Source organism: Erithacus rubecula (assembly GCF_903797595.1).
Source record: "Erithacus rubecula genome assembly, chromosome: 5".
NCBI lineage: Eukaryota > Metazoa > Chordata > Aves > Passeriformes > Muscicapidae > Erithacus > Erithacus rubecula.
This window is the reverse complement of record NC_136687.1, coordinates 47,495,965-47,520,450: the sequence shown is the minus strand read 5'-3', so window position 1 is coordinate 47,520,450 and position 24,486 is coordinate 47,495,965. Positions and strand designations below refer to the sequence as shown.

The following is a 24,486-nucleotide window of genomic DNA, read 5'->3' as shown; positions in this document are numbered from 1 at the left end:
AAATTATTTACTGGCACCTACCAGTCCATAGATTAACAGCCTGCAGAAGAAAATCCAAGTCAGTGCCCTGCTCTACAAATCTTGGAAATCATTGGGAGTCTTAGAATTGGAGTAGATATACTTTATGTGTCCTGGACAAGGATAATAGTGAAGATACACAGACAAACCTGCTCATACAGAAATGAAAAATCTTTCTTATGTACTAAATATCCCATTAGCAGGAAAGACAACTTGGTTTGTGACTAAAGCGCTATCTCAAAATCAGACTCTGTTCCATCTCTTGTCTGCTCTGTGATCCAAAAGCAGGATGTTCTAGTGACTTGCTTGTCTCAGTTTTTCCTTCTTAGGGAATTAACAAAAGTCAAGTCTCCTTTGCAAATGTTTGGATTTAAAGGTGAAAAGTACCATTTGGGCATATTACTAAAATAATCTGATGAACTCGGAATGGTCACATTATTTTAGGAAGTCTATGAACATTCATGGTTACTATAATTCATTATTGTAATCCACAAGAGTAACATTTCCAAACAGCTCATATCCAAGAAATCAACAAAGAAAGAATTAAAGGAAAGACACGGTGGACTCTTCCTCATGGAAACTTAGAGAACACAAAATGACTAATAAATGCTTTTTTCCATATAGCAAGTATCACTGGCTAATATATTTACATTTTAGCACTTATATATTAAACAGTTCCTGTCCAGTTTGCCTTAAAGCTTTTATTAAACAGACACTTAGAGAAGTTATTTTTTCCTAAGACAATTAAACATGAGATTCAAATAAAGTATTAAAATAAATATTTTACCAGGTAGAAAAAAAAAATTTCAATAAAGAATTAAAAATTAAATAGTTGTACCTTCTTACAGCAAGGAAATACATCAAAAAAACAGTACCTCCTTTGAAGCTGTAAAACTTGCTTAAAACTCAGTGAAAAAAGTAACTTACTTCCTTCAAAGCAAAGTGGTGACCGAAATGCAATGTAGTTTTTTATGAATTTCCTTGTGCTCATCTTACAACAGATTAGTAATGAGGAGATGAATTGTTTATTTCAGAAGAACTTATAAACATGATTTTAGAAAGTTCACAAGCAACAGATTGTGGTAAGCATTTGTGTATTTTATTATCATTCCATTCCACCCAACTGCAAACAAAGAAATCATTCAAATTATGAAGAAAGCATAATGGATGTTGATTTTAGCAGGTTTTTTTATTCCTAAATTCTCCTTTGTAAGACTAAAAACCTGATTTTTAAAGGGGATAGATGTGAAACTTAAGTATAAAACTTTATTATTTTCATAGAATACACAATACTCAAACATTTTTAAAGTACTCAATGTTTCTAAAATATCATGGAGTTGATAAACAGTCATAAATTTAACACAGGTTCCCTCTAATTAAAAAAAGTGGTTCTCAAAATAAATCAACAATTCCCTAGTGCACTTATAAAGAGAAAAGATCAAAAGCAGGAACTGGTATCTTTGCTTCCAGTGTTAATTAGCAATTAAAAATCTTAGATTCATTAGTACCTACTCTGAAATGGTTTGATTTTTTTTCTTTCGCTTTTTGGTGGGGAATGAAGATGTTACACAGGCAAATCCTGCAACAAAAGTTATAAAAATTAACCAGTTTTGAAACTGCTTCATTACAGTTAAAAAAGGATATAAAATTGTATTATCTTCTTTTAAATACACATCTTCCTTGTAGACTTCAGCTTTCAGTTGGTCTGGGGTTGCATGTAGTTGCATGTATTACATAATTCTACTGGCCAAGTAACACTCTTCCTCTATGACAGTTCAGATATGTCTGATAATTTTAAGTAGAAATAAAAATATTTGCATCATTTTCTTGGCATCATGCAGAAGCTGACAGTTCCTACTATTTGGCTCAACTGCAAGTCCTAAAGAAGAACTTCCTGTATTTGAGGCAAGAGAGACAGGACTGGCCTTGCCACCATTTCAAAACCGAGTAGCTTAAATGAATGTCCCTGCATGGATTTCAAGTGTCTTCCATTTGCAATTTCCTTGATGTCTCCAATCCTGATTCTGCTTTCACAGCTCGATATTTCCTGCATACAAGGTAATCATCAGGATAGCAGTAAACCCCGTTAGTAAACCAGCATTCTGAATAAGGAAGAATGTGAGATCCGTCTTTCTTCCTGTCACTTTCTCCCGCACCATATCGTTCATCTCTGGGAACTGAAAAACAAGGAGATTTTTAGGTAAGTATTGCCATCTTGTGGTAGCATGTTTAATTTAAGGCATTAAGAGCAGAACCATATTGCTATTCTGGACTGAATATTAGAAGTAACAGAGGGTGAAGGCAGTCACAGAAAAATATCACCCTAATCACCCTGAAAAACAACTCCGCCAAGAATGGTAAGAAGAAATGGTGTTTTGTTCCTCTCTACTGTGGATTGTGTCTCCTTCAAATTTTCCCTTTTTGATTCCAGCAGCCTCCTAGGTTCCAATTGTTGGTGCATGTGTTGCTAGGGGCAGCTGCCCTTGTAATGCTAAATATCTTTTTTCTTCCTCCACTGCTATAAAGAGAAATCCTTATTTGGGAAGCAGAAGATTAGGATTCTTCTGCTTTATCTAAAGGAAAATGAAGTGAAGAAGAAAACATGGACAACCCCTCAGAAATCAGAAACCTTCTACAGGTCTCATCAGGTCAAGCAAGGAAGAAGAGGAAGACAACTGGTGTGAAACTGGTGGTAACAGATGCAATGTGACATTGCAGTGCCATGAAGGGATTCTTCATTCCATAATACACACTGCAATGGTTAACACAAGAGCAAAGGGTGACTGATGCCCTGCTAACTGCAGAAACAAAGATACTGTCTCTGGAACCAGTGGAGGTGATAGAAGAGCAAGGCATAAAGTTCCCTGCATGGGATGATTCAGGGTATGTGTTTGCTGCAGGTAAAGTCAACTTCAATGGCTTTTGAGAAATAAGCCTCAAAGTCTTCTCCTGTTGTGCTGAGAATAGGATAACCAGAATACAATGAAGACAGTTTATTTCAGCCCTAGTTAGGAAGCCTTCAGGCTGGGTGACTCAGAAACTGTATCTTTCTTTGATCTCACAACACAAAAACATCCATTGAACATCCATGCAATTCTTGAAGAACAGGCTAAGGTTAGCGGGAAGTGCCCAGAGCTTCCCAGAAATCGCTCCATAGCTCCGTCACACTCTTGCACAACAGCACAAAACCAGCATAACTTCATGCCATACAGCAAGGCTCATTTGTGTACACACCTCAGCATACATTCCCTCCTACCCACAGCCTCCCCACTCAGTGATCCTATTGGAAGAAGTTGGACTATGCCAATACTGGAAAAAAAAAGAGCAGCAAAAAGAAAAGGAGGAAGACATGACATTCCAGTTAATCCTACCTGCTTCTGGACAAGCAAACCAGAAGTGTGTGAAAATCTTAAGAAAGTGGAAAGGCAGATCTCTGTACAGAGCACTTCAATACCCTATTTCAGACTTTTCAAGGGGAAGAAAAATTCAGATAGGTAACTGATACAATCCAAAAACCTATAAAAAGAAAGAGAGGAGGGTACAGAGAGAGAAGACAGAGAGAAACAGAGAGAACAGAATAACAGATACAAAGAAAAGAATGTTACCTACTTTGACTGATATAATAACAAACTTGAGTCATGATAAATTTATGTCATGAATTTCACACATCAGATTTCAGTACATTACTATTTGTTAAATGAATGAAGCTAAATGAAAAACATTAGCAATAAGGTAGTGCAAGCTTATAAAACAAACTATTTGTATTGTTTATAACTCTAACAACTTATTAAATACTATTACCTAAACCATAATAATATTTAATGAAATAGTCACTATAAATATGTATGTATTTCCTAAATGCACATGGAACCAAACTGGAGTCTTAAAACTTTTCAGATTCAGGTCTCACTCTTCCAATTCTGCACTCAAATGGAATTTCATGTGGCAGATGTAAACACCTTTGCACCTGTTGCATCTGTTTTTACAACACTGAATTAAACCTAATAAAACTTATAACTCTTGAAAGATCTCACTCATTTTGAAACAAAACATCATCATAAGAGGAAATTATGGAATATTTATACGTGCCAGATTTTTTTTCCCCAACACCTAAATACAATCTGGATTTTAGCACAATTTCTTTTCCTTATATCTTTTAGCATACTTTGAAAAATAAATGGTAGACAGTCTAGTTTGAATAAAAATCAGCAAAATTTTTTGTCTGAACCATGAAAATGAGGCTGGTACTCATTGATTTAAACCAGGATAGAATTTGAATCAAGTTTTTTATTACAGTTTCATTAAGTTGAATGAAAGATGGTTACACAACATCTTTCATTCAATTCAAAATTTAATATTTAACTTCATTCTGTTTATCTTTCTTTTTTTGCTTTTCTTTCACAACATGGTTAAACAGACAAATCAATGTTTTAAAACAATAAGGTGGAATACTTAATATTTAATTTCAATCTGTTTACCTTTCTTTTTTGCCTTTTCTTTCACAACATGGTATAAATAGACAAATGAACCTTTTAAAATAATAAGATCAAATATTGTGACACATTAAAATGCTGAAAAGAAGTGTTTATACGCTTTTTACTCTTTGATTAAACCAGGACAAATTAATGAAAGGCTTCTCTCTGTCTAAAACCCCTTTTCAATAATTATATGATGAGGTGAAAGGCTTTAGTGTTTCATGAATAAACATAACTTGTAACTAACAGGAAAGGCTTTATAAATCATTACCTATCGATAACAGTAACTATCTGTGCACCTCCATTAAAGGTTTAAGTGACAGTATTATATTATTATAATAGTTATTATTATTATTATTATTATTATTGTTGTTTTTATTAGTCACTGGCATGAAAAGGAGAAAATACTAAATTCTACTGGAGAGATTTAGTGGAGTATATGGGGTTTTTTTGCAGAGAAATAACTAACTGTAAATGAAATTATATCTCACCATATCTGCCAGAGAGATGTACAGGAACATTCCACCAGCTATAGCAAAGATGATGTTAGGAGCAAAGTTGTTGCCTACTAATATTCCAAAGGCCAACCCAACGTAACAAGAACATGCAGATAGGAAATTGAAAAACAGAGCCTGCCGAGTACTCATTCCTGCGTTAAGCAAGATGACAAAATCCCCTAAAAGAAAAAAAAGAGAAAACCATCTTCAGAAAATGATATTGTGGTTATTATCTGATTCCAAAGGAAGTCTGAAGAAAAGACATTATTTGTATACACATTATATCCCTGTGTTGTTTTTCTTCATTCAAATACATGATGAGGATTTTGCTTAAATACTAAGGAAACTGAAATACTCAAAACAAATAGTGATGCAAGATTGAGCTAAGAACACAGGAACACACAACCACCTATGATGAATTCTGGTTTTAAAATTAATTAATAAAACACTGTATGCAGCATATATAAACAGGATAATTAGTACCTGTCCAATATATGCTCCCAGCTTCCACCCACCTGCACTAGGGAACTTCCTGTGCCAGACGTGTGTTTTGGTGTTCAGTAACTTTTTGATGAATATTTTTTCTATTAATTTGTCTAAACTTTCTTTCAACCTCTGTCATCTTTATGCCAACACAACCACCTGCAACAGTGATTTCCACAGCAAACAACATGTAATAAAGTTCCTTACCCAGTTCATGAGGAAACTCTTCACACAGGATGGCTATGGAGGTACTAAGCCCTTGAAGCAGAGATAAAGTGAAAGAAGCCCCAATAGCTAAGCCATCAATGAAATTGTGTACAGCATCACTCAGTGTCACCATCCAAGCAATGGTCCCAATCTTTGTCAGGGGACGCCCCTTAAGACACTTGCACAAGCTGCTTGGGGTGGCTTCTTCCTGAAAAAAAAATAGAATAAAACAATTATACAAAACACTGAATAAAGAAGCCAATTAATTAACTTCTGTCTTTAAAGGAATGCCAAGTATAAACTCAAGCACTGCTGCATATGGAGACCAAATTGCTTTGTCCAATAAGCAAATGGCACAGCAGTAGCACCAAATGTTTTCTGTTTCAACAAGGTAACATGCAGGACCCAATCACCCTTCTGACTGCAAAGTGTCACCTGGATGCCCTTCAGTTGAGACAGGAAGCAATTCAGGCCACAGTGGTCTGAATGTCTGGAGTCTCTGTCAGATAATGACAGTCCCAAGTCTCCTCTGCCACCTCTAATAAGCATATACAATCAGAATGATCTGATCTCAGGGACCAGCAGCATCTGTATTTCAAACAACTGGCACTACCTCATGGTCTCAGAGACACATTCAGGTACCACAATATCAGAATTCTACCTACATGATATATATGATGTGTCTATACTGTAGAATGTGTCTACAGCATAGACACATTCAGATATTCCATAAAGTTTATTTCTAATTTTGGGCAATGATAGTCAAGTCCAGCTGTTTAAATTAGTTTCTACAAAGTGAATGTTTAATAAAAACAGTGCTGGCTAATTTTGACTGCACAATTAAAGGCTCAGAGCATGAAATCAACAGGCTAATATAAAACTGCAATGAACATACACTCCAGGGATCTCACTAATTCTTCCCAGAAGTGGAAGTAATTTACACATGCAGTGCTATGAAATAATGAAAAACCTGAACACACATAAAAGGAATGCTATTTTAACTGGCAGCACAAACTAAGCTTCCCTAAAAGTTCCTGGTGACCCACTTGATGAATTTCTGTACACATGTACTGTATTTACAGAATATTTGCAAGCATTATAGTATTTCCCCATTAAAAAAAATTGCTTATAAAGCATTAACTAGTGCTTACTTACCAGAATATATAAAGAGTAATATATGCATCTGTATGCCTGCAGACATACATAGCACAGAATCACAGATTAATTAAGGTTGGAAGAGACCACAGTTGCTCATCTGGTCCAACATCACTCCTCAAGCACATGGCACAGGATTGCATCCAGGCAGCTCTTGAATGTCTCAAATGAGGGCTCCACAACCTCTCTGGGCAATTTGTTCCAGTGTTCAGTCACCCACACAGTAAAAAAGTTCTTCCTCATGTTCAGGTGGAATTTCTGTCCATCAGTTTCTGCCCATTGCTTTGTGTCCTGTTGCTTGGCATCACTGAGCAGAGCCTGGCTCCATCCCCTTGACACCCTCCCTGCAGATGTTTAAAAGCTCTGAGTTCCCCTCCCTGTTGTCTCCTCTCCAGGCTGAACAGGCTCAGCTCCCTCAGCCTCTCCTCACAAGAGATGCTCCAGTCCTTCATTGCCCTCGTGGTCTCCACTGGACCTGCTCCAGGAGCTCCATGTCCCTCCTGTGCTGAGGAGCCCAGAACTGGACTCAGCACTGCAGATGTGCCTCACCAGGGCTGAGCAGAGGGGCAGGATCACCTCCCTCCACCAGCTGGCACAGCTCTTCCTAGTGCACCCAGGATACCAATGGCCTTCTTGGCCACAGGGGCACTGCTGGCTCATGGACAGCTTGCTCTCCACCAGGATACTCAGGTCTTTCTCTGCAGAGCTGCTTCCAGCAGATCAACCCCAGCCTGTGCTGGTGCCTGGGGTTATTCCTTCCCAGGTGCAGGATGCTGCATCTGCCTTTGTTGGATTTCAGGAGGTTCTGCTCTGCCCATCTCTCCAACCTGTTGAGGCCCTTCAGAAGGCTGCACAGCCCTGGGGGTATTGGCCACTCCTCACAGCTTTGTGTCATCAGTGAACTTGCTCAGGAGGCACCTGACCTTTCACCAAGTCCTTGATGAAAAGGTTAAACAACAGAGGGCCCAGTGCTGAACCTTGGGGCACACCACTAGTGACAGGCCTCCAATTACACCCTGACCCATTGAGATCTGCCATTCAGCCAGTTCTCAATACACCTCACTGTCTGCTCATCCATTCCACACCTCCTGAGTTTGTCTGTGAGGATGTTGTGAGAGACACTGTCAAAAGCATTGTTTAAGTTAAGGCAGGCAATAAGGCACTGCTCTCCCCTCATCCACACACATCTCCACTTCTTGAATTAGAAGGATACAGAGGAACACCTCCTTTTTCATAGAAGAAGGCCTAAGAGTATTCCAATAAATTTTCTTTAGTTATTAAAAAGAACGTTGCAAATTGTTTTAGTTTTGCCATATGCAAATACTACCAGACAAACTGAATTTTGAACTTCAAGGAAATAAAATTATTAATAATTCTTACAAAATCTTTAAGGACAGAGTTTACAAGGTCTGTTGCATGATTTGCTCACAAGACTTTATCTGACTACATTCTTTTATGTAGGAGCTGCCTTGGGACAGGACAAAAGTTCAGGTCAGAAATTTCTGAGTCAGGTGCCCATTGCACTGCCTGAAACTAATAGATAATAAAGCCTTGGTTGAGTAGTGCCAAAACTGCCACAAAGCAGCTTCTATTCAGTCCACAGGAAGTTCTGAAATTATACTTTTATCATGTGAAAATGAACAACGGTATCAAAAAGTCAGGAGTTTCCCTGCTGACTCAAACACATAGGTTTTAGATTTGTACTACACACTTGTCTTTAGTTTTTAAAGGCTTCCTCTCAACATTTCCTCTAACACAAGCAGTACCAATCATTTTTTGGAGCTTATTCATTTATACCTGTACTATTTCCGTTTGAGATAAGGATCACTTACAAGTAATAGATCTCTCTTAAACCATGAAGACAAGCTGAATATCACTTGAAGAAAGAAGTATTACAAAGCAAGCCACACAAAACACATGAGTATAAGAAAACCCAAATACAATCAGCAAAGCTCTTCCACCAAAAGCTAAAGATCTGTTCCCTATTTTTTCATGTTCTCTGGTTACTATCCTTCAAGATGACCACAAACTGGAGGAAGCACTGTTTTGTTGATCATCCTGATTTCTACCTAAAGCACATCATCCTTCTTGTACATGTTTCTAGCTTCACTGAAGAAAAGGAGTTTGATCTAGTGCACAAATTTTCATTTTAAATAATTTACCCATTTTTTCCACCAAAAAGAACATTTTAAGTAATTGCAATTAATTCAGTGTACCAGTACTGATTTACGTCTAAAACTTACCTTCTTGATCCAAATTTTCAAAATGCAGATACAACTGTAGTTTATAAACTAGGAATCAGTTTCTGATATGCTTCTGGTGTTTATATATATATATATATATATATGTGTGTGTGTGTGTGTGTGTGTATGTGAGTATATATATGTATATAAATGCATATGGCTATCCACCACTTACATTTACTGTGTAGGTCTAAAGTATCATAATTCTTACATGTAATCCATTTTAAATAATGTCTTGACAACTTCTCTAAGTTATATGAAGTACAATGAAATTGCTTTTCTGGATTTACATTCTGAACTTTACTAGATTATATATCCAATAAAAGCAGACGAACAAGTAATACATATTCTTCATGGTTAAGGTAAGTCAGACTACTGACAAAACACCCTACAAACACAGAGGATTCCAAAGCAAAAAATTAATCTCCTCTGGATTATTTCTACTTTGTCACAGTAGTTTAGCAAACATCAAAAGAAATGCCAGCTGAGAAGCTCTGTAATATCCAGCTGGACAATCTGGTTTAATTTTTATTAATTATTAGTGCAGTTCTAGATCATTTGTATCTCCACAGTTCATGGTAAATCAAAGACATCCTTGATATTTATGCTTTTCTAAACACAGGAGGGTTTTTTAAAAGTAATGGCCTCTCCTTCATTCCCAAACTTAAGAAATTATACAGAGACTCTCTTATTTTATCCTACAATATCTCAGATTACTATTGCTATTTCCAATGCATGTCTGATTCTCTCAGACATGAACCAGACATGTCCTCTGGAAGAACCCACAGGACCAAGAAGGAATCCTGACACTGCCTCCAGGCAATAAAGAAAGGCACTGTGAAGTTTGTTATACAACTCTAACAATGCGCACTCAAGAACACAGACGTTTCAGCAATTTGTCTCTCAAATAACCTTCCCTCAAAGTTTCTGTTGTCAAGCCATATTTCAATGCACAGTAGATACAAACTCTGGGTAGAGCACAAAGGTTTCCAAGGTTGCACTTACTGCTGCAAGTGAAAACAGAAAGTAGAAGACTAATCAAACATTTACTCCGGCAGTCAGTCTCTTCTGGCATTACAGAGAATATAGCTGGATCCACATGGCTGAAAACAGTTACCACACCTTGGCACAATCAGCCTTCAGACTTCCTCTTTATAGCCTTCATTTTGATTTCTGACTACTCTGTATTTGCCCTCTTTAACATGCTATCAATTATGAGGACACATTAAACTTCTCTTGGGTGCACATTAGCTTATGCCAAATGGTTTTGTCTTAAATACTACATTCTTGTAAAGCTAAATGCATACCCACCCTAACTGCCCCAAAGCACCTTGGCCACATTGGTCCTCCCCTGACCCTCTGACTCCCTGACTCCCCTGACTCCCTTTGAACCTCACTGGAGGAGGACAACAGCAATGATGGCTTTTTTGTTGCTACACAATATCACAGAATCATAAGGTTGGACCTCTAAGATCATCGAGTCCAACTGCTGACCTAATGCTACCAAGACCACCACTAATCCACATCCCTAAGCAACAGTTCTATGCACCTTTTAAACACCTCCAGAGATGTTGATTCCACCACTTCCCTGGGCATTCTCTTCCAACACTTGACAACCTCTCCTGCAAAGAACTTTTTAATAAAATCCAATCTAAACCTCCTACAGCACAATTTGAGGTTGTTTCCTCTTGCCCTGTCACTTAACGCTGGATAGAAGATACCAACCCCCACCTGGCTACAACCTCCTTTCAGACAGATGTAGAGAGTGATAAGGTCCCTCCCAAGCCTCTTTACCCCAGGCTAAACAACCCCAGCTCCCTCACTGCTCCTTGTAAGGCTCATACTCCAACTCTTTCACCAGCTTTGTTGCCCTACTTTGGACACGCTCCAGCACCTCAAGGTGTTTCTTGTAATGAGGGACCCAAAACACAGGATTCAAGGTGCAGCCTCAGCAGTGCCACAGGGGAATGATCACTTCCCTAGTCCTGCTGGCCACACTGTTTCTGTCTCCACAAAGAGCGGAGGCTTCTTTTACTTGTTTTGGCTTCTGTCTCAACATATGACCTCCATGACTCCCACAGTATCCAAATACACTGCATGATCACAAGCACCGCTCACAATAGAATGCCTGAAAGTTACTGTACTAGTTTTCTCTTTAATCATTGATTCACAAGAATCAGATTCTCACACTCAATGGGTTTATGTACTCAGGAACAAAACACGGATCATTTTGTATGATCAACATTATCACAACAGTACAAGACACTACTATTCTAAGCAAAACAGTAACAACAAAACCAAAATTAACCAAATTAAATACAAATTCAAATCTGATTAGATTACATCTCTCTGACCAAACCACTCTAACACTGATATAACAGCCGTTTTTGCTGGCTTACAAATTGAGTGGGTCATGCAGCTTTTTCAAGCTTCCCCCAAAATCCTGTATTTTTTCATAGGGTACAACCAAATTATAAGCTGTAAATCTACAAAAGTAATAAAAATTCATATTAACTCTCCCCTCAGATGTGCTTATATAATTGGCAGGGATAGATAGATAAATAAGTGGACACCATTTTCGTACCTGTGCTGAGACCACACTGATGCTGTCAAAACCAAGATTTCCATTGCCCTCTATGACAGCTGAATTTGCATAACATGTGCCCCCATTGCTGGGTGATGGTGGTTTGGGTGAGTCAGTCTTATCCTGAGAATGATTCTCTTCTCCATTTTCGAAGTAATTATGGTCCGTCTAGGTGATAAATAAACAGGTAGGTGGCTAATTAAAATAAAAGCTAAGTAGCAACATAAGAAAATAAAGAAGTAAGAACAAAAAGGAAAAAGTAGGGGGAAGATCATATTCATGCTCCCTTGTTTTCAACACCAAGTGATTGCTGAAATGAGCAGCAGTGAACATTTAATCTTTTTAATGAACTCCAAACATATCTAAGTTCCTAATTTACCTCTTACTTTTTGCTAATCAGAAAACATGGGAGACTTTTCATTTTTATACCTTTACATAGAACCTCCCCATGCCAACCTGACCAAAAGGAATCAACATTTGCTGGTTATTCATGGTCATTGTCAAATACAGCTTATTAGGTTTTGTCTGAGTACATGAATAAAGAAAAACAACCTCATTTTTTACTATTTCTAGCTATTAAAAATGAGGGATAGTTGATTATCATGATTTTCAGTATCACCTGAATCACCATAAATTTCAGTAACACTTTGGGAGGAGAAAACTTAATAGAGGTTAGAGTAGGAAGACAAGGCAGTTTCCTTTCACCAGTAATAGGCAGGGAGGACCAAAAATTTTGAGGCACCCTTCTCTGAGACAAATTCAGTCTCGCTCAAGTGAGCACGCAGAAGACACAGGGGTAGAAAGCAGAGCCCTGGGCAAGAGGAGAAGTGTTCTCTGAAGCAGGTCTGTGTAGCAGAGCTTAGGAAACACAGAGCTGCAGCTACTGAAGGCCAGAGTCAGGCCCTATCAGCACAGCGGCACTTAGCAGATGACCAAGAAGGTGTATTTGTCACACTGACTTCTGCCCAAAGAGGAGCTCCATGGGCATACTTCATTTTCTCCACATCTTACTTATTTCCACATTTTCCTGATACGTTTAGCTACCACAGCAACTACTTGGATGTTGAGAGCAACTGAAGCAGACCACACTCACATCTGGAATCCATTCCCAGAGCTGCTTGTAACTCCCTCAAAAAAGTGAGATTTCTTCCCCTATTCATATGGGTTTTAAATAGATACACCAGAACACACAGTAAGGCTGAATTCCTCAGACAAAACAGAAAACCCTCACCCACATTTTATTCATCTAGGAAGTATCTCACAAAATATGACAGATATTTTAAGGCAAGGCTCTTTCAGTTAGTGATAGGTTTCATTACCTTGTTATAGAGTTTTAGTATCACTTTAAGAACCCTTTCCACAAAGAAGAGAATATAGAATCCACCAAACACAGCAACAGCTTTCTCAACATAGTTATCCACCTTCGGGTCAAACCCAAATGCCTAATAGTGAAGAAAAAAGCAATGCAAATCAGTCTGTAATCTTAGTATATTTCCAGAAAAACAAATGTCACAATACACAGATAGCTCTCTATTACAAAAGCTGTCTCTATACCAACTGCAGGTTTCCATAAGCAGAAACTGTAAAAGATTCCAATCTCATTACATTTTTTAAATTTGCACAAAATGTGAACAGTGTAGTCTTTTAAAGTTCACTGCAACTTTATCTAATGTATTTCTCTTTTTGTTAGAGGCAGAATAGCCTTGGTCCTTCCCAATGAACAAGACATAGATCTTGATGGCTCTGACACATTCCAGAGAGGGATCATAATGAATGGCACTGAAGCCCACACAAAACTCTTTGGAGATTGCAACCCACACACAGAACCCCACTGCATCATGCTTTTAAAATCAATACACTTTAGAAATAAGTATGCAAACCAAATAATGATTCCCCTTGCTTACCTCTGGAATGAGCTGGAAAATTGCATTAGAAAAGAGAGTACCGATGGCCAAGCCCACAAAGTAAGTTAAAACCTTGGGGAAATACGACTTCTTTAAGAGAGGAGTTAAAATCAATCCCAGAAGCGATGCCAAGTTAATGATAGACACAGCCAGGAACCCAAATCCCCAAACTGTGGATAAACAAAGAGAAATACAAAATATTTTAGTATAACACCCACTTCAGTCTGCTTGGGATTTCTCTAATGCTAAATTGGCATGAAACTGGTAAAAGAGTCATTCCTTGGTTGAAATTAAAACTCACAAATATAAAATTCTTAAAATGCATGGGCAGTTTAGACGCATACCTGCAGAAAGGAAATATCTGAAAACACTTTCTGGGACAACCACATTAAAAATAGAAACCATTGGCTAGAAGAATTTATGGGCTGGCTATCTGCTGCTAATGTAAATGACATCTCTCTACAGTCAATGAAGAATAAAAATTAAGGCTTAGGCCAATAGCTGAAGCAGCTATAGCATAGAGAAAAGACAAAACTTCTTACTAGTCCCAGATCCAATTGACATTAAATTCTAAGAAACTCTATGACAAAAAACTGTTGTCTTGGGTGTATTAGATATAAAAATCCTTCCTGATAAACGATGAATCCTTCAAACCACCCTGAGGAGATATCTCCATTCCTAACCCTCCTCCCTCCTCCTCCTATTCAAAGAAATTCTGCAGGATGAAAATGCTGCCCATCACTTCTTATCAACAGGTGAGGTGATAGATAGTTGATAATTGAGTTAATTATAATAGAGAAATGAAAGTGCATAAAAAAGAGGCTCTGGGTTCAAAAAGAAGGGTGTGATTTAGATATGCAATGGGAAAAACCATTCCTAAGGATCAGTAAATGCACCAGGGTTCAGCATAATTTTGTTTCCTTCACCATAAGCATAATCTCAAATATTTAGTGTTCAGGCACCAGGACTTGCACAAATCTGTACCATAGTTATTCTGGAGCCTGCACTGTAGGTTGAAGAGGTGTGGTGTGGTTGTTGCTGCTCATAAACGTTTACAAAGTTGTGCCTCTGTGGACAACTTTTTTTTCCCAGTGACATCTCAAATCCCTGTGAGTACAGAGAAAAACTTTAAAATTTGTGCTAAAGAGGTCTACAAGTGTGCCTCAAGTGATGCCACAGAACTATGAAGTAATCCACACAGACAGAGGGTTTGTCTTTAAAAATTAAGCATAAATAATAATCAATGCCAACACAATGTTGCCAGGATGAGAACAGTTTCATATAATCCAGAAAGTTGCATCATTATAAGCTTGTATGTATGTAGGGAAGCAACCATAAATTCCTCTCCTGACAGATCAGATTATGGTCAGATACTATTTTCTGGAACACAACTGGCGAACACACTAAGTTAGATTCCTCACCTGCAGCTGGGATGTCTCTACTGTGTACAGTATCACAATGTTTTTATAAAATTAATTTTATATTATGTCAAGAACAGAAAGTATTAGAAACATTTAAAGCATTTGCAGATTTATCAATGCCAATTACAACATTCATTTGCCAATTTTGAGAGAGCTACACAGAGAGACAGAAAAACACACCACTGATATGGGTAGATTCACTCAGCTACATAGATTAATTTTTATTAAACTAAATTACAATTATGACTGTAACTGTATTTTGGAACTTAAATCTATAATAAATGGGTTTCCAGGGTTATCATGAGTAAGAAAACACTGTCTAAATTTGGGATTACAACGGAAGTACAAGAGTATTTTAATTTAGTGCATGGACATCTACCCATATTCTGAGCAAAACTGTAATTTTTAACTGTGTTGAAAAAATTCCAAGACAACCAATGTTGCCAAAGTTCCTGCATTAAGGACTGTATTTCACAGTATCATGTATGCACTGCTGCCTTAAAATGGTTTTATTCATTAGGGCTCCATCCACACTAGCCTTTTCATGAGTCCACACATCTCAGAAAGCTGGGTAGTCTGACTTTATGTACCAGAGCAGGGCACTCAGACACAGTGCTAATTCTTCCCCTGAGACTGATGGCTCAGTCAAATTTTGCTAACTACTACTATTCTTTCAGTCCCTAAACTGTAGCCCCAGTAAAAAGACAGCCAAGATACCCAAAGGCACAATAAATCCAAAAAACAAAACTGCAGGAGTGCAAGTAAGATGCTCTCCTTAGAACACTGCTCCTTATAAGAACAGGCAGGCTCAGGCTCTCCCTTGTTTTGTCCTAGGATGAAGTAAGTGCATGAATACCTTTCTGAAAATGTCAAGCAGAGAACATGGAAGGTGTTTGTCTTGGATATGAGGAATGCCACTGTGCAGTTTCAGCTCTTTCAGAGAAGCAAGCAAGGGGAGCACTTGAGTGTGACCAAAGATCAGATAGGTTAGTTGGGAATTTTACAAATCCCAGGAAAAAAGACATTAACATTTGTTGCCTTTCAACTTCTACTCTGCTTTGTCATCACTTATTTTTTATTCTGAGCAGTTGCTCCTAAAGCTCATTGAACTGGTTTCTTCTGCACATCCTGTCCATTAATATTTTGGAAGACAGTGTATTGTTAGGAGAGTGGGGGACCCTGGGGAGAAAATTCACATAGGCACAGGAGGAAACAGGAATAGAGGATTTTTCTCCATGGGCAGTAATTAAAATCAGCTGGTCTCAATGCTACTGCAATACAGATTCACATTGTGATGGGGTGGGGGTGTATAAATCAACAGCTGCACTGGGAACTGGGCATTTCTAGGAATCTCTGCTCAAGCAGGTACCACTGTGTGTCACAGAGGTTTAAAATGCCATGGGCCTTGCAGATTTCTTGTGCAGCAGCCAAGGGAGGGGCAGGGAGAAAGCTGCCTTGCTTATCAGGCTACTGGACATTTCTTCTGAGCTGGCCAGATAAAAGAAAAACAAGAGGGATGCTCTAAGTAGCTTAGGAGGCTAATTGTATGTCAAGGATTCCATGTTCAATCTACCTAACCAGCACCCCCTACCAAAAATAAAAAAATAAAAAAAAAGGAGAACAGCCAGACCCTATTCTCCAATGCAGATCTTATGGTCTTCTTGGTAATATGTGTCTCCACATAATACAAGCAATCTAAAGCAGTCATGCTAAATTGGTGCCATAGTTTCAGTGATTACTCATCTGGAATTCTAATCTTTCACTGACATGGCAAAACACAAAACATTCCTATGTTTTAGGTATTATTAAAGATGATCACCTATATTAATCAGAATGCTATTAATACTAGTATTTCACAAGTTACAAAAAACAGTTCTGTATCTCTTCTTATGAATACTGACATTAGGCACTACTAATCCAGCATCCTAACTTTAAACATTAATTCGGCTGACTCCCTTGGAACAGTAAGTTCTTTTGGAATACTGACTCAAATAATTCATTATATATTTGATCCTTTTTAATGCAACAAGTGATTTCCTTAATCAGATAAATATGCCCTGTCTGATTCTTCTTCCTCCCACTGTACAGTACTGTGCACAATAAATACAGAGGAAGAAAGAAGATTAAGGCTACTTAACCATGTAACAATCTTCCTCATGGAGGGGTCATCATAGAAGGCAACATGAAAGCAGGAGTCAGAATTTGGAAAGAACATGAGTATTTTTTCCTCAGTAAACCAGCCCCTGGCTCACCTCACAGGCCTCCTACAAATAACTCCACCCAAATGCAGCCCAAGTAATTTTAACTTAACCTGCCTCCATACACGTAGATTCCACCAAGTCTCATTTCCCACTGCAAATCACCTGCATAAACCTCCTTTCTGTACACTCGTCTTTTCTTCTATTAACCAGCTGTAAGTATGAGTCCTTAGGTTTCAAGGCATAAAACATCATCCAAACAAAACAAGTCAGAAAGGCTCTTCCTTAAGTGGGCAAAAAATTCTACAACTTTCTAGTCAGTTCTTTCACCTTTCTTACAGCATTTTAAATACATCACTGTCAAGAGATACCAATTTTGTTTGGATAGCCTGCTGACCTAAAATAGCAGTTGAGGTTCCCACTTTGGAACCGCATCTTCCCAAACACGAGACACTCCTGATATTTATAGATAAATACTTACTATTCCTCTAAAAAAGCCCACTCTAGTCACAGCATTAATACAAGTAATAGTAACTGACCTTGCATAGAATGTGGTTTAGATGTGTCCACAAAGCTTTCCTGAGGATCACACGGGTGAAAAATTAGCTGTTGCAAAACTGCAGGACATATTGTAGAAAAGCTGGAATTTGACACGAGACTGTCGTTTGGTACCCCATGTAAAGAAAAGATTTCTTCACCAGACAAGCACTGAAACCAAAAGGGATTTTGACAACTTAAAACATTAATGCAAACCAAAAAATAACACATACAATGAGAAATCCAAGAATTACAACATGGAAGTACTGTAATGCATTTTCAGGGAATTCTACAAAATATACGTTGTGCATGAAAATACTCCTTTAAAATGGTCTAACGCTAAACATTTTTCATTCATCTTATAGCAGTAACTCTTAACACAAACATTGTCTTGTTAAACCATGAGATAAACACCTGCTTGGGATCTTCACTTTGCCTTTAGCTCAGGACATAACAGTGTCTGACGGGTCAACAATAAATGTACTTGGCAGTGCTAAACCAGGGCAGGGGCAAGGTAAAGCTAGTTTATCATTTTCAACCAGAAAATACAAACCATGAAGTATCATAAAAGACAGATCTACAGAAAAATGGAGTGGTTTTATGTGAAATTTTCCAAACTGATAAACTCTTTCATCTAACACTTTCTGTTCATTTACATACTTTATTTCCTACAACCATAAGGGAAAGAGCTCTTTTTCTGGGTGTAAACAATACTTTTGTGAAGTTGCTCTTGCACAACAAAAATATAGCAGGGTTGAGTCTCAAGACCAAAAAAATCAAATATTTTTTTCTATTTGAGTCATCAGTTACAGCATAACTCTCCCTGTAACAAACCTCAGTGTGGTTGCAAGCAGAGAGCACTGGAAGCCTTAGCAAAATAAACACGAAGGGTCACTCCCTGCTCTTCTCAGATTTGCCAATCTTCAGATTCCACAGCACATCTCCAATAATTAAACATTATTATTTATAAGGCTATTAACTCCTAGAGATAAGCCAGAGCGATTGCAAGTGATTTATTTCATCAGAGCTGCTTCCACTCCTTTTAATAAATATTTTTGTTACTGTCCAAAAGGTGAAAGGCACGCCCTCATCACGTGAATGTGACTCTTCCTGATTTGCATGGAGGAAGAGAACATGCAGCCCAATACAAATGACTTCAGCTAAAATACATCCAGAATATTTCTGTCCTTCCTCTTTAACTAGACTTTAAGCCAGTTTAGCAGAGTACTCAGATACATGCTTGAACTTAAAGCTAAGTGCAAATTTTGTTAAGGCCATGAGTCCCTGAAGACTCAAATATATAGAAGCAAAATGAACATAATTTAATCTTTCACTGCCAATGGTAATGTCGAAGGAATAGCATATATAAAATAAGGAGAGCTTTTAACAGAAGATGGTTTTTTGCTTTTAAACATGTTGCTCCATTTAATCTACATGAAAGTAAGGAATAAAGAAATCATCACTGAAGACACAGTCTTTAATAGGCCAATACACAAACCACTGGAGCTTTCTAAACTGGTTATGTGTCTAATCATTTTAGTGTTAACTCTGCATTTTGGAATAATACAAAATACAGCTAATATGCCCACAGCAAAAACAAAGGGAGGATAGCTGTGGACTACAGGAATAGCTTCTATTTCCAGCTCACAGAGCCATTTCTGGACATCTGTGGTTAGAAAAATGAGACAGTAAGAGCTGAGAATTTACACCATAACTATCCCTGAAAGAAATCACCTTTAACTATTCCATTCCTAAAATACACAACAGAGTATTAGCATTTTTATATATCAGTACCTCAGTATTAACATGAATTCACAAAAATCTAAACAACGTTGTAGATAGGAAAACAGATAATGGAGAGAAACTAAATCAGACACAGCATTAATTAAAAAACCTGACACTTGTAACTTTGCCTACACACAAACATGGAAGTGAGAAATACCATCAGAGAAGAGCTCTTTCATGTGAAATTGAGAAACAGTACTGTATTTAATTACTATTATTATTTTGATCAGGGACAAACCCAGAGGATAATGATTCTTATAAATGATTCATTGTTATAAGTCACCTCATACTCTCAGTAAATTCTTACATACATCCAAGAGCTAAAAAGCAAGCTTGCATGAGTTCACCAGCACAATTAAAGGATTAATTAAAGGATTGAATCTATTAGAAGCCTTGGACTGGAGCAAGGCATGTTTGCACACTGCATAACTCTGTATTTATCTTTTCAGGATAAATAAATACATTAACACAGACACACTGCTGTAAAAACATATGGTATTTATTTTGTAAGAGTAACGGACCATCTCATCAGAGAGAAAATTTAGTCTCATGGAACAGGGGACTGAAAATGATGTCCTGACTCACCAAGTTTGCTGTCATGTCTGTTCCCTGCTGTGCAGCAAAACCTTATCACTATGGTAAGGTGAGAGGTTTCCCTCTAATGTGACTGTCACCAAGTGTTCAGTAAAAATTGTAAAAACTATATAACATTACCAATCATCCTCGAACTGTTAAAAAAAAAAGTTTAAAATGTTTTCATCAAAACTGGGGAGAACTTGATTCCTTGATTTTACACAGTCACAGAATATTGAGACTTAGAAAAGCTTAAACCATCGACTAGGTTATTCAAATAGATATTCACTTTTACCCTGGTAAGCCTCTCCCAAAAATGATCAAACAATATGGGATTCTTCTAACTGGACAAATTAATAAAGAATGCTACAGTAACAACCACCTTTTAAATGCATCAGTCCCTTCTCTGATCTTCTGCTGTGCTATTATCAGTGCTCTACCTGTTTTATCTGTAGCATTCCACAAGTGAAGCACTAAACAGCATCCTGCACTGCAATTTCTAGATGTTGCCAGATTAAATACCAGCCCAGCCCACCCCAGGGCTGAGCAATGGGTCCCACAGTAGCAACAGCAAACAATAAATGAAGAGAATGCCTATTTAAAAAGCTTTTTTTTTTTCCTATCTCTTTTTTTTTTTTTTTTCAACTTTGTCTGAGCATGGATAAGGGAAAATAGAGACACACAGCTGTGCCTTCCTCAACTTGCTTGGAAGACATGAAAACATCTAATGCTGATGTGGTAACACCATTGTGTCACTCAGGTAAAAACTGGATGATCGTTTCTTCAATAAGCAGCACTGCATGAGAAAGAGTCAGATGAAGCTCCTCAAATGCACTTGTGTGCTTTAGGGATTTCACACACCTAATGACAATGTGCATGGCAGCTGTCCACACTGGGAGCTCAGAACTCTCCACAAACACTGAAATTTGCTGAAAATATTGTAGAAATAAGACACTTACAACAACTAAGCCTATTTAGCATCCCACTGGCCAGGCAACATCAGGACATGGATCAAGACCCTAAGCCACACTTTGTCACTCTTGTCTCCATTCTCTCAAAAGGACAAGTTGTAACTAGTGAAAAACTACCCCCCAAAAAAATCCTAAAATCAAAGAATATACTAGCCTGATTCTAGTCTATCTACTAAACTTACTAGATTTTGACACATCCTGAGATAAAAGGTAATTATATCTGATTACAATTATTAATTAAAATTTTGATTTAATTTTGTCCAAATGTTTTGTTTAAAAAATAAAATGCCTTACATTAAAACACAGTATTCAGTATGAAATCTAGACTGGCATAAATATAGATTTAGGAAAGCCAAAGAAGGAAACAGGAGCATGATTTTAGCACCTCTTGATTATATCAAAGCATTAAAAAAGATGACATTAACAAGACTTCTTTCCAAGGCCCATTTATCTTCCAGGTTATTTTTTGACCAAAAATTTTGAGCATGTCATTTAGTCCTTTAGCACACATGTGTATGGCTTCCATACCACTATTCAGTGATAAAAGATCAAGTATGGTTTTAAGGTTTTTACCTCTTGCTAATAATGTAAAATACAGAGCAAGTAACAAGCCACCATCTCTAACAGACTGCAATTGCTAATTTTACCCCTATTAGCAGGACCAAAAAAATGTATGGCAATTCCACAGTAAAATGTGAAAAACCAGCACTGATCAGTATTTGTGCTTGGTCAATAACCACTTATTTCTCTGACAAGGAGTCTTAGCTTACATATTAAGAAAAGGTGATAACATAAAAATGGAAGAGCAAAGAAAACATAAACACAAAATAAAAATAATTATAAAAGTGCATGATGAAAGCAAAAAGAGACCAAAACCAGAAGAAATTGATGACAGTTCAATCCAAAATTCCAAAACGATGCTCAAAATGTCCAGGTTTTTTTCTTCTAAATTAAAAAATTAGCATCATATGACACAAGTTACCACAAACACCTATACAAGTATACATTCAAACACTACCACTAACGAATTAAATATTTTTTTACTCTTTTTCTTTTCAAGTCAACCTGGTATCAAAGGAAAACAGAAATCAATCCATCTTCTTTTGGCTTAAAAATCCAGACTTTCAATCTTTCAGAAAATGAACTAGCTTCTTGCAGATCTTCTCATGACATTAATAAGCTTACCAAAATTGTTGTGAATGAGACATTAAAGGTAAGCACTAATAATGGGATAAAATTACAGAGACTTCCTTACTGCCAGGTGCTGTATCACCCGTCCCTTACAGACCAGCTCTCCACTAAAAATTCCTTCAGGCTTGGGATGAGGGACTCTCTGAAGAGCAGGGGTATGTTATCTTGGTTCAAAGAAAGGCCTGGAAGACGCCCCACTAGCTCTGGACACAGAAGTTAAGAACTGAAAGTCTAAGATAAACCTTGTGTCCTCCTACAATCAGACACTTATGCAGCCCGAATGGGTTCAACTGCCTTGAGGAAGAACTGAATCACTCTCCAGAAGTATTTACTTTCCTCTCTCAGGAATCAGTAGAGCTTAGGCCTCTGATGCCTTCCAACACCCAAAATTCATGTCTTCTGTCACAACCAGCAGACTCTGAATTCTCAACTTGAAAGCACAAAGATTCACAGTGTTTAAAATCAGTCACACAGGATTTACGTGGTGTCAGTGTGCATTTGCATGCTCCACCTGCCCAAAGTCATGGATATACCTGGCACCTACAAAGTATCAAAATGCTCTTGCTTTAATGGCTCAAGCTGATGGAGCAGCCATAAGGCAAATTTTAAGAAAGAATACAAGTAACTCAGCAAAAAAGTAGTTTTCATTTCAAAAATCATTTCAGTGTGATATCCCAGATATTAATCAACATGAAATCGATTAGAAAAAGCCTGTAAAAAAAAAAAACCTGTTTCAGTTAAACTTCAGGTTACTTATGAGGAATATGTATTCATAGTAATAAGAGCATTACTTTTTTTCCCTTCTGTAGCCTGTGTAGGAGACCTACATGCTTTTGCAGATGGAAAACCTGAAGGACAGAAGAATCTACTCACTTCTATGCCCCTTTAAAGAAAGCTGCTTTTCATAGCCATACTCAACACTGCGAACTTGTATTTAGCATGTGTGGCTGGGAATGTTTATATTTGTAACACACTGAGTTGAAACACTGTTCAATTTGTGATATTTGAAAGCCACCACTCCTGCAAACGTTGCAATGCTTACACTGAATACTACATTGATTTCAGGGAAGTCCCAATTAAACCTTTCTAAAACAAAGACAGCTTATTCAAGGTTTGTCTCCTTCACAGAAAAAGCAGAAGAGCTACTACTCAATGTTAAAAAACAATTCTCAAGGTCCCTAGAGTCATCCCTCTTCTGTTTCTTAGGGAGTGGAATCAAACCAGAGAAAACAGTCATTCCGGCTTTCCTTTCATTTTTGTGAGTAACTGTGTGTCTCTGATTTCTGAGCATATGGAAATTGCCACCAATCTCAAAATTACCCTTCATGGAAACAAATTCAGTCCAGGATGGTCCAGGTGAGTGAAATTACACAGACTTTAAAAGTAGCAATGAGACCTGAGTTTCTTATGGAGACATTGAACAGAGTGCAAATGTTTTAGAGGTAATATACCAGTGTTATCCAGTCAGTAGATAAAACATCCCTTAAAAAAAAGCTTTTGGTAAATTAATCTGTGGGTCTACACTTTGCACTCAATTTAGATAAATGACATGAAAAATTCTGAAAAAGTTTCTTCACACAAGCAGACCTGTTTGCATAAGCGAGTTTTTGCTGTCTCATGACAACTGCATTTTAATAAGTCCTGAAGATTTTCTTATTCATCTCTCGTAGGGAAATACCACCTGGCTGTCATGCACTCCTTGCAGTTGGACAGATGCTATTTAACCGGGAAAAGTGTCGGTCTGAGAGCGGAGCAGCGAGGACGGGGAGCCAATCCCGGGGCAGCCCGCGGCGCACAGCTCTGAGGCACGGCAGGATTCTCCCGTGCCGCAGGCTGCTCTCCCCGGTACCTCTGCCCGCAACCCGAGCCCAGAGCCACAGCTCCCTCCCTCCCTCCTTCCCGGCTTCGCCGTCAGGAAACACGAGGCCGGCGAGACGTAGGACACTACGGAGCTGCCAGCCGGCCCGGTTCGCTCGCTCCTGGCCGTCTCCAGCCCCCGCGGTGCCGGTACCTGGTTGTGGTGCAGGTATGCGAGCGGCAGCGCCGAGCCCAGGGCGGGCGCGGCGCCCAGGCGCTGCAGCAGCGCGGAGAGCTGCCCCGCCGACAGGCTGTGGTTGGCCCCGAAGACGCGCAGCACATCGTCGGCGAAGCTCGTGGCGCTGGGCACGCCCGGGAGCTGCCCCTCCATCCCCTTCATCCCGGCGGGACGCGGCGAGTGTGGCGGATGGCGCAGCCCTGCCGCGC

The 24,486-nt window shown here is 38.3% G+C and overlaps 1 protein-coding gene across 2 annotated transcripts; it reads right to left on the bottom strand.

Annotated features, from left to right (window-relative positions):
• Positions 1-1,095: 1,095 nt before the first annotated feature.
• SLC39A8 (solute carrier family 39 member 8) lies at positions 1,096-24,439 on the bottom strand (the record flags this gene model as incomplete). 2 transcript variants are annotated; one of them, XM_079307069.1, is made up of 8 exons in its annotated part: positions 1,096-2,195; positions 4,985-5,169; positions 5,681-5,888; positions 11,663-11,830; positions 12,982-13,104; positions 13,567-13,736; positions 17,725-17,893; positions 24,254-24,439. In XM_079307069.1, the coding sequence occupies 8 exons, from the start codon at positions 24,437-24,439 to the stop codon at positions 2,049-2,051; spliced, it is 1,356 nt and encodes a 451-aa protein (XP_079163195.1). In that variant the 3' UTR covers positions 1,096-2,048. The 2 variants fall into 2 exon arrangements, with proteins under 2 accessions (XP_079163195.1, XP_079163196.1); XM_079307070.1 differs by lacking the exon at positions 1,096-2,195 and adding an exon at positions 2,699-3,534.
• Positions 24,440-24,486: the final 47 nt, after the last annotated feature.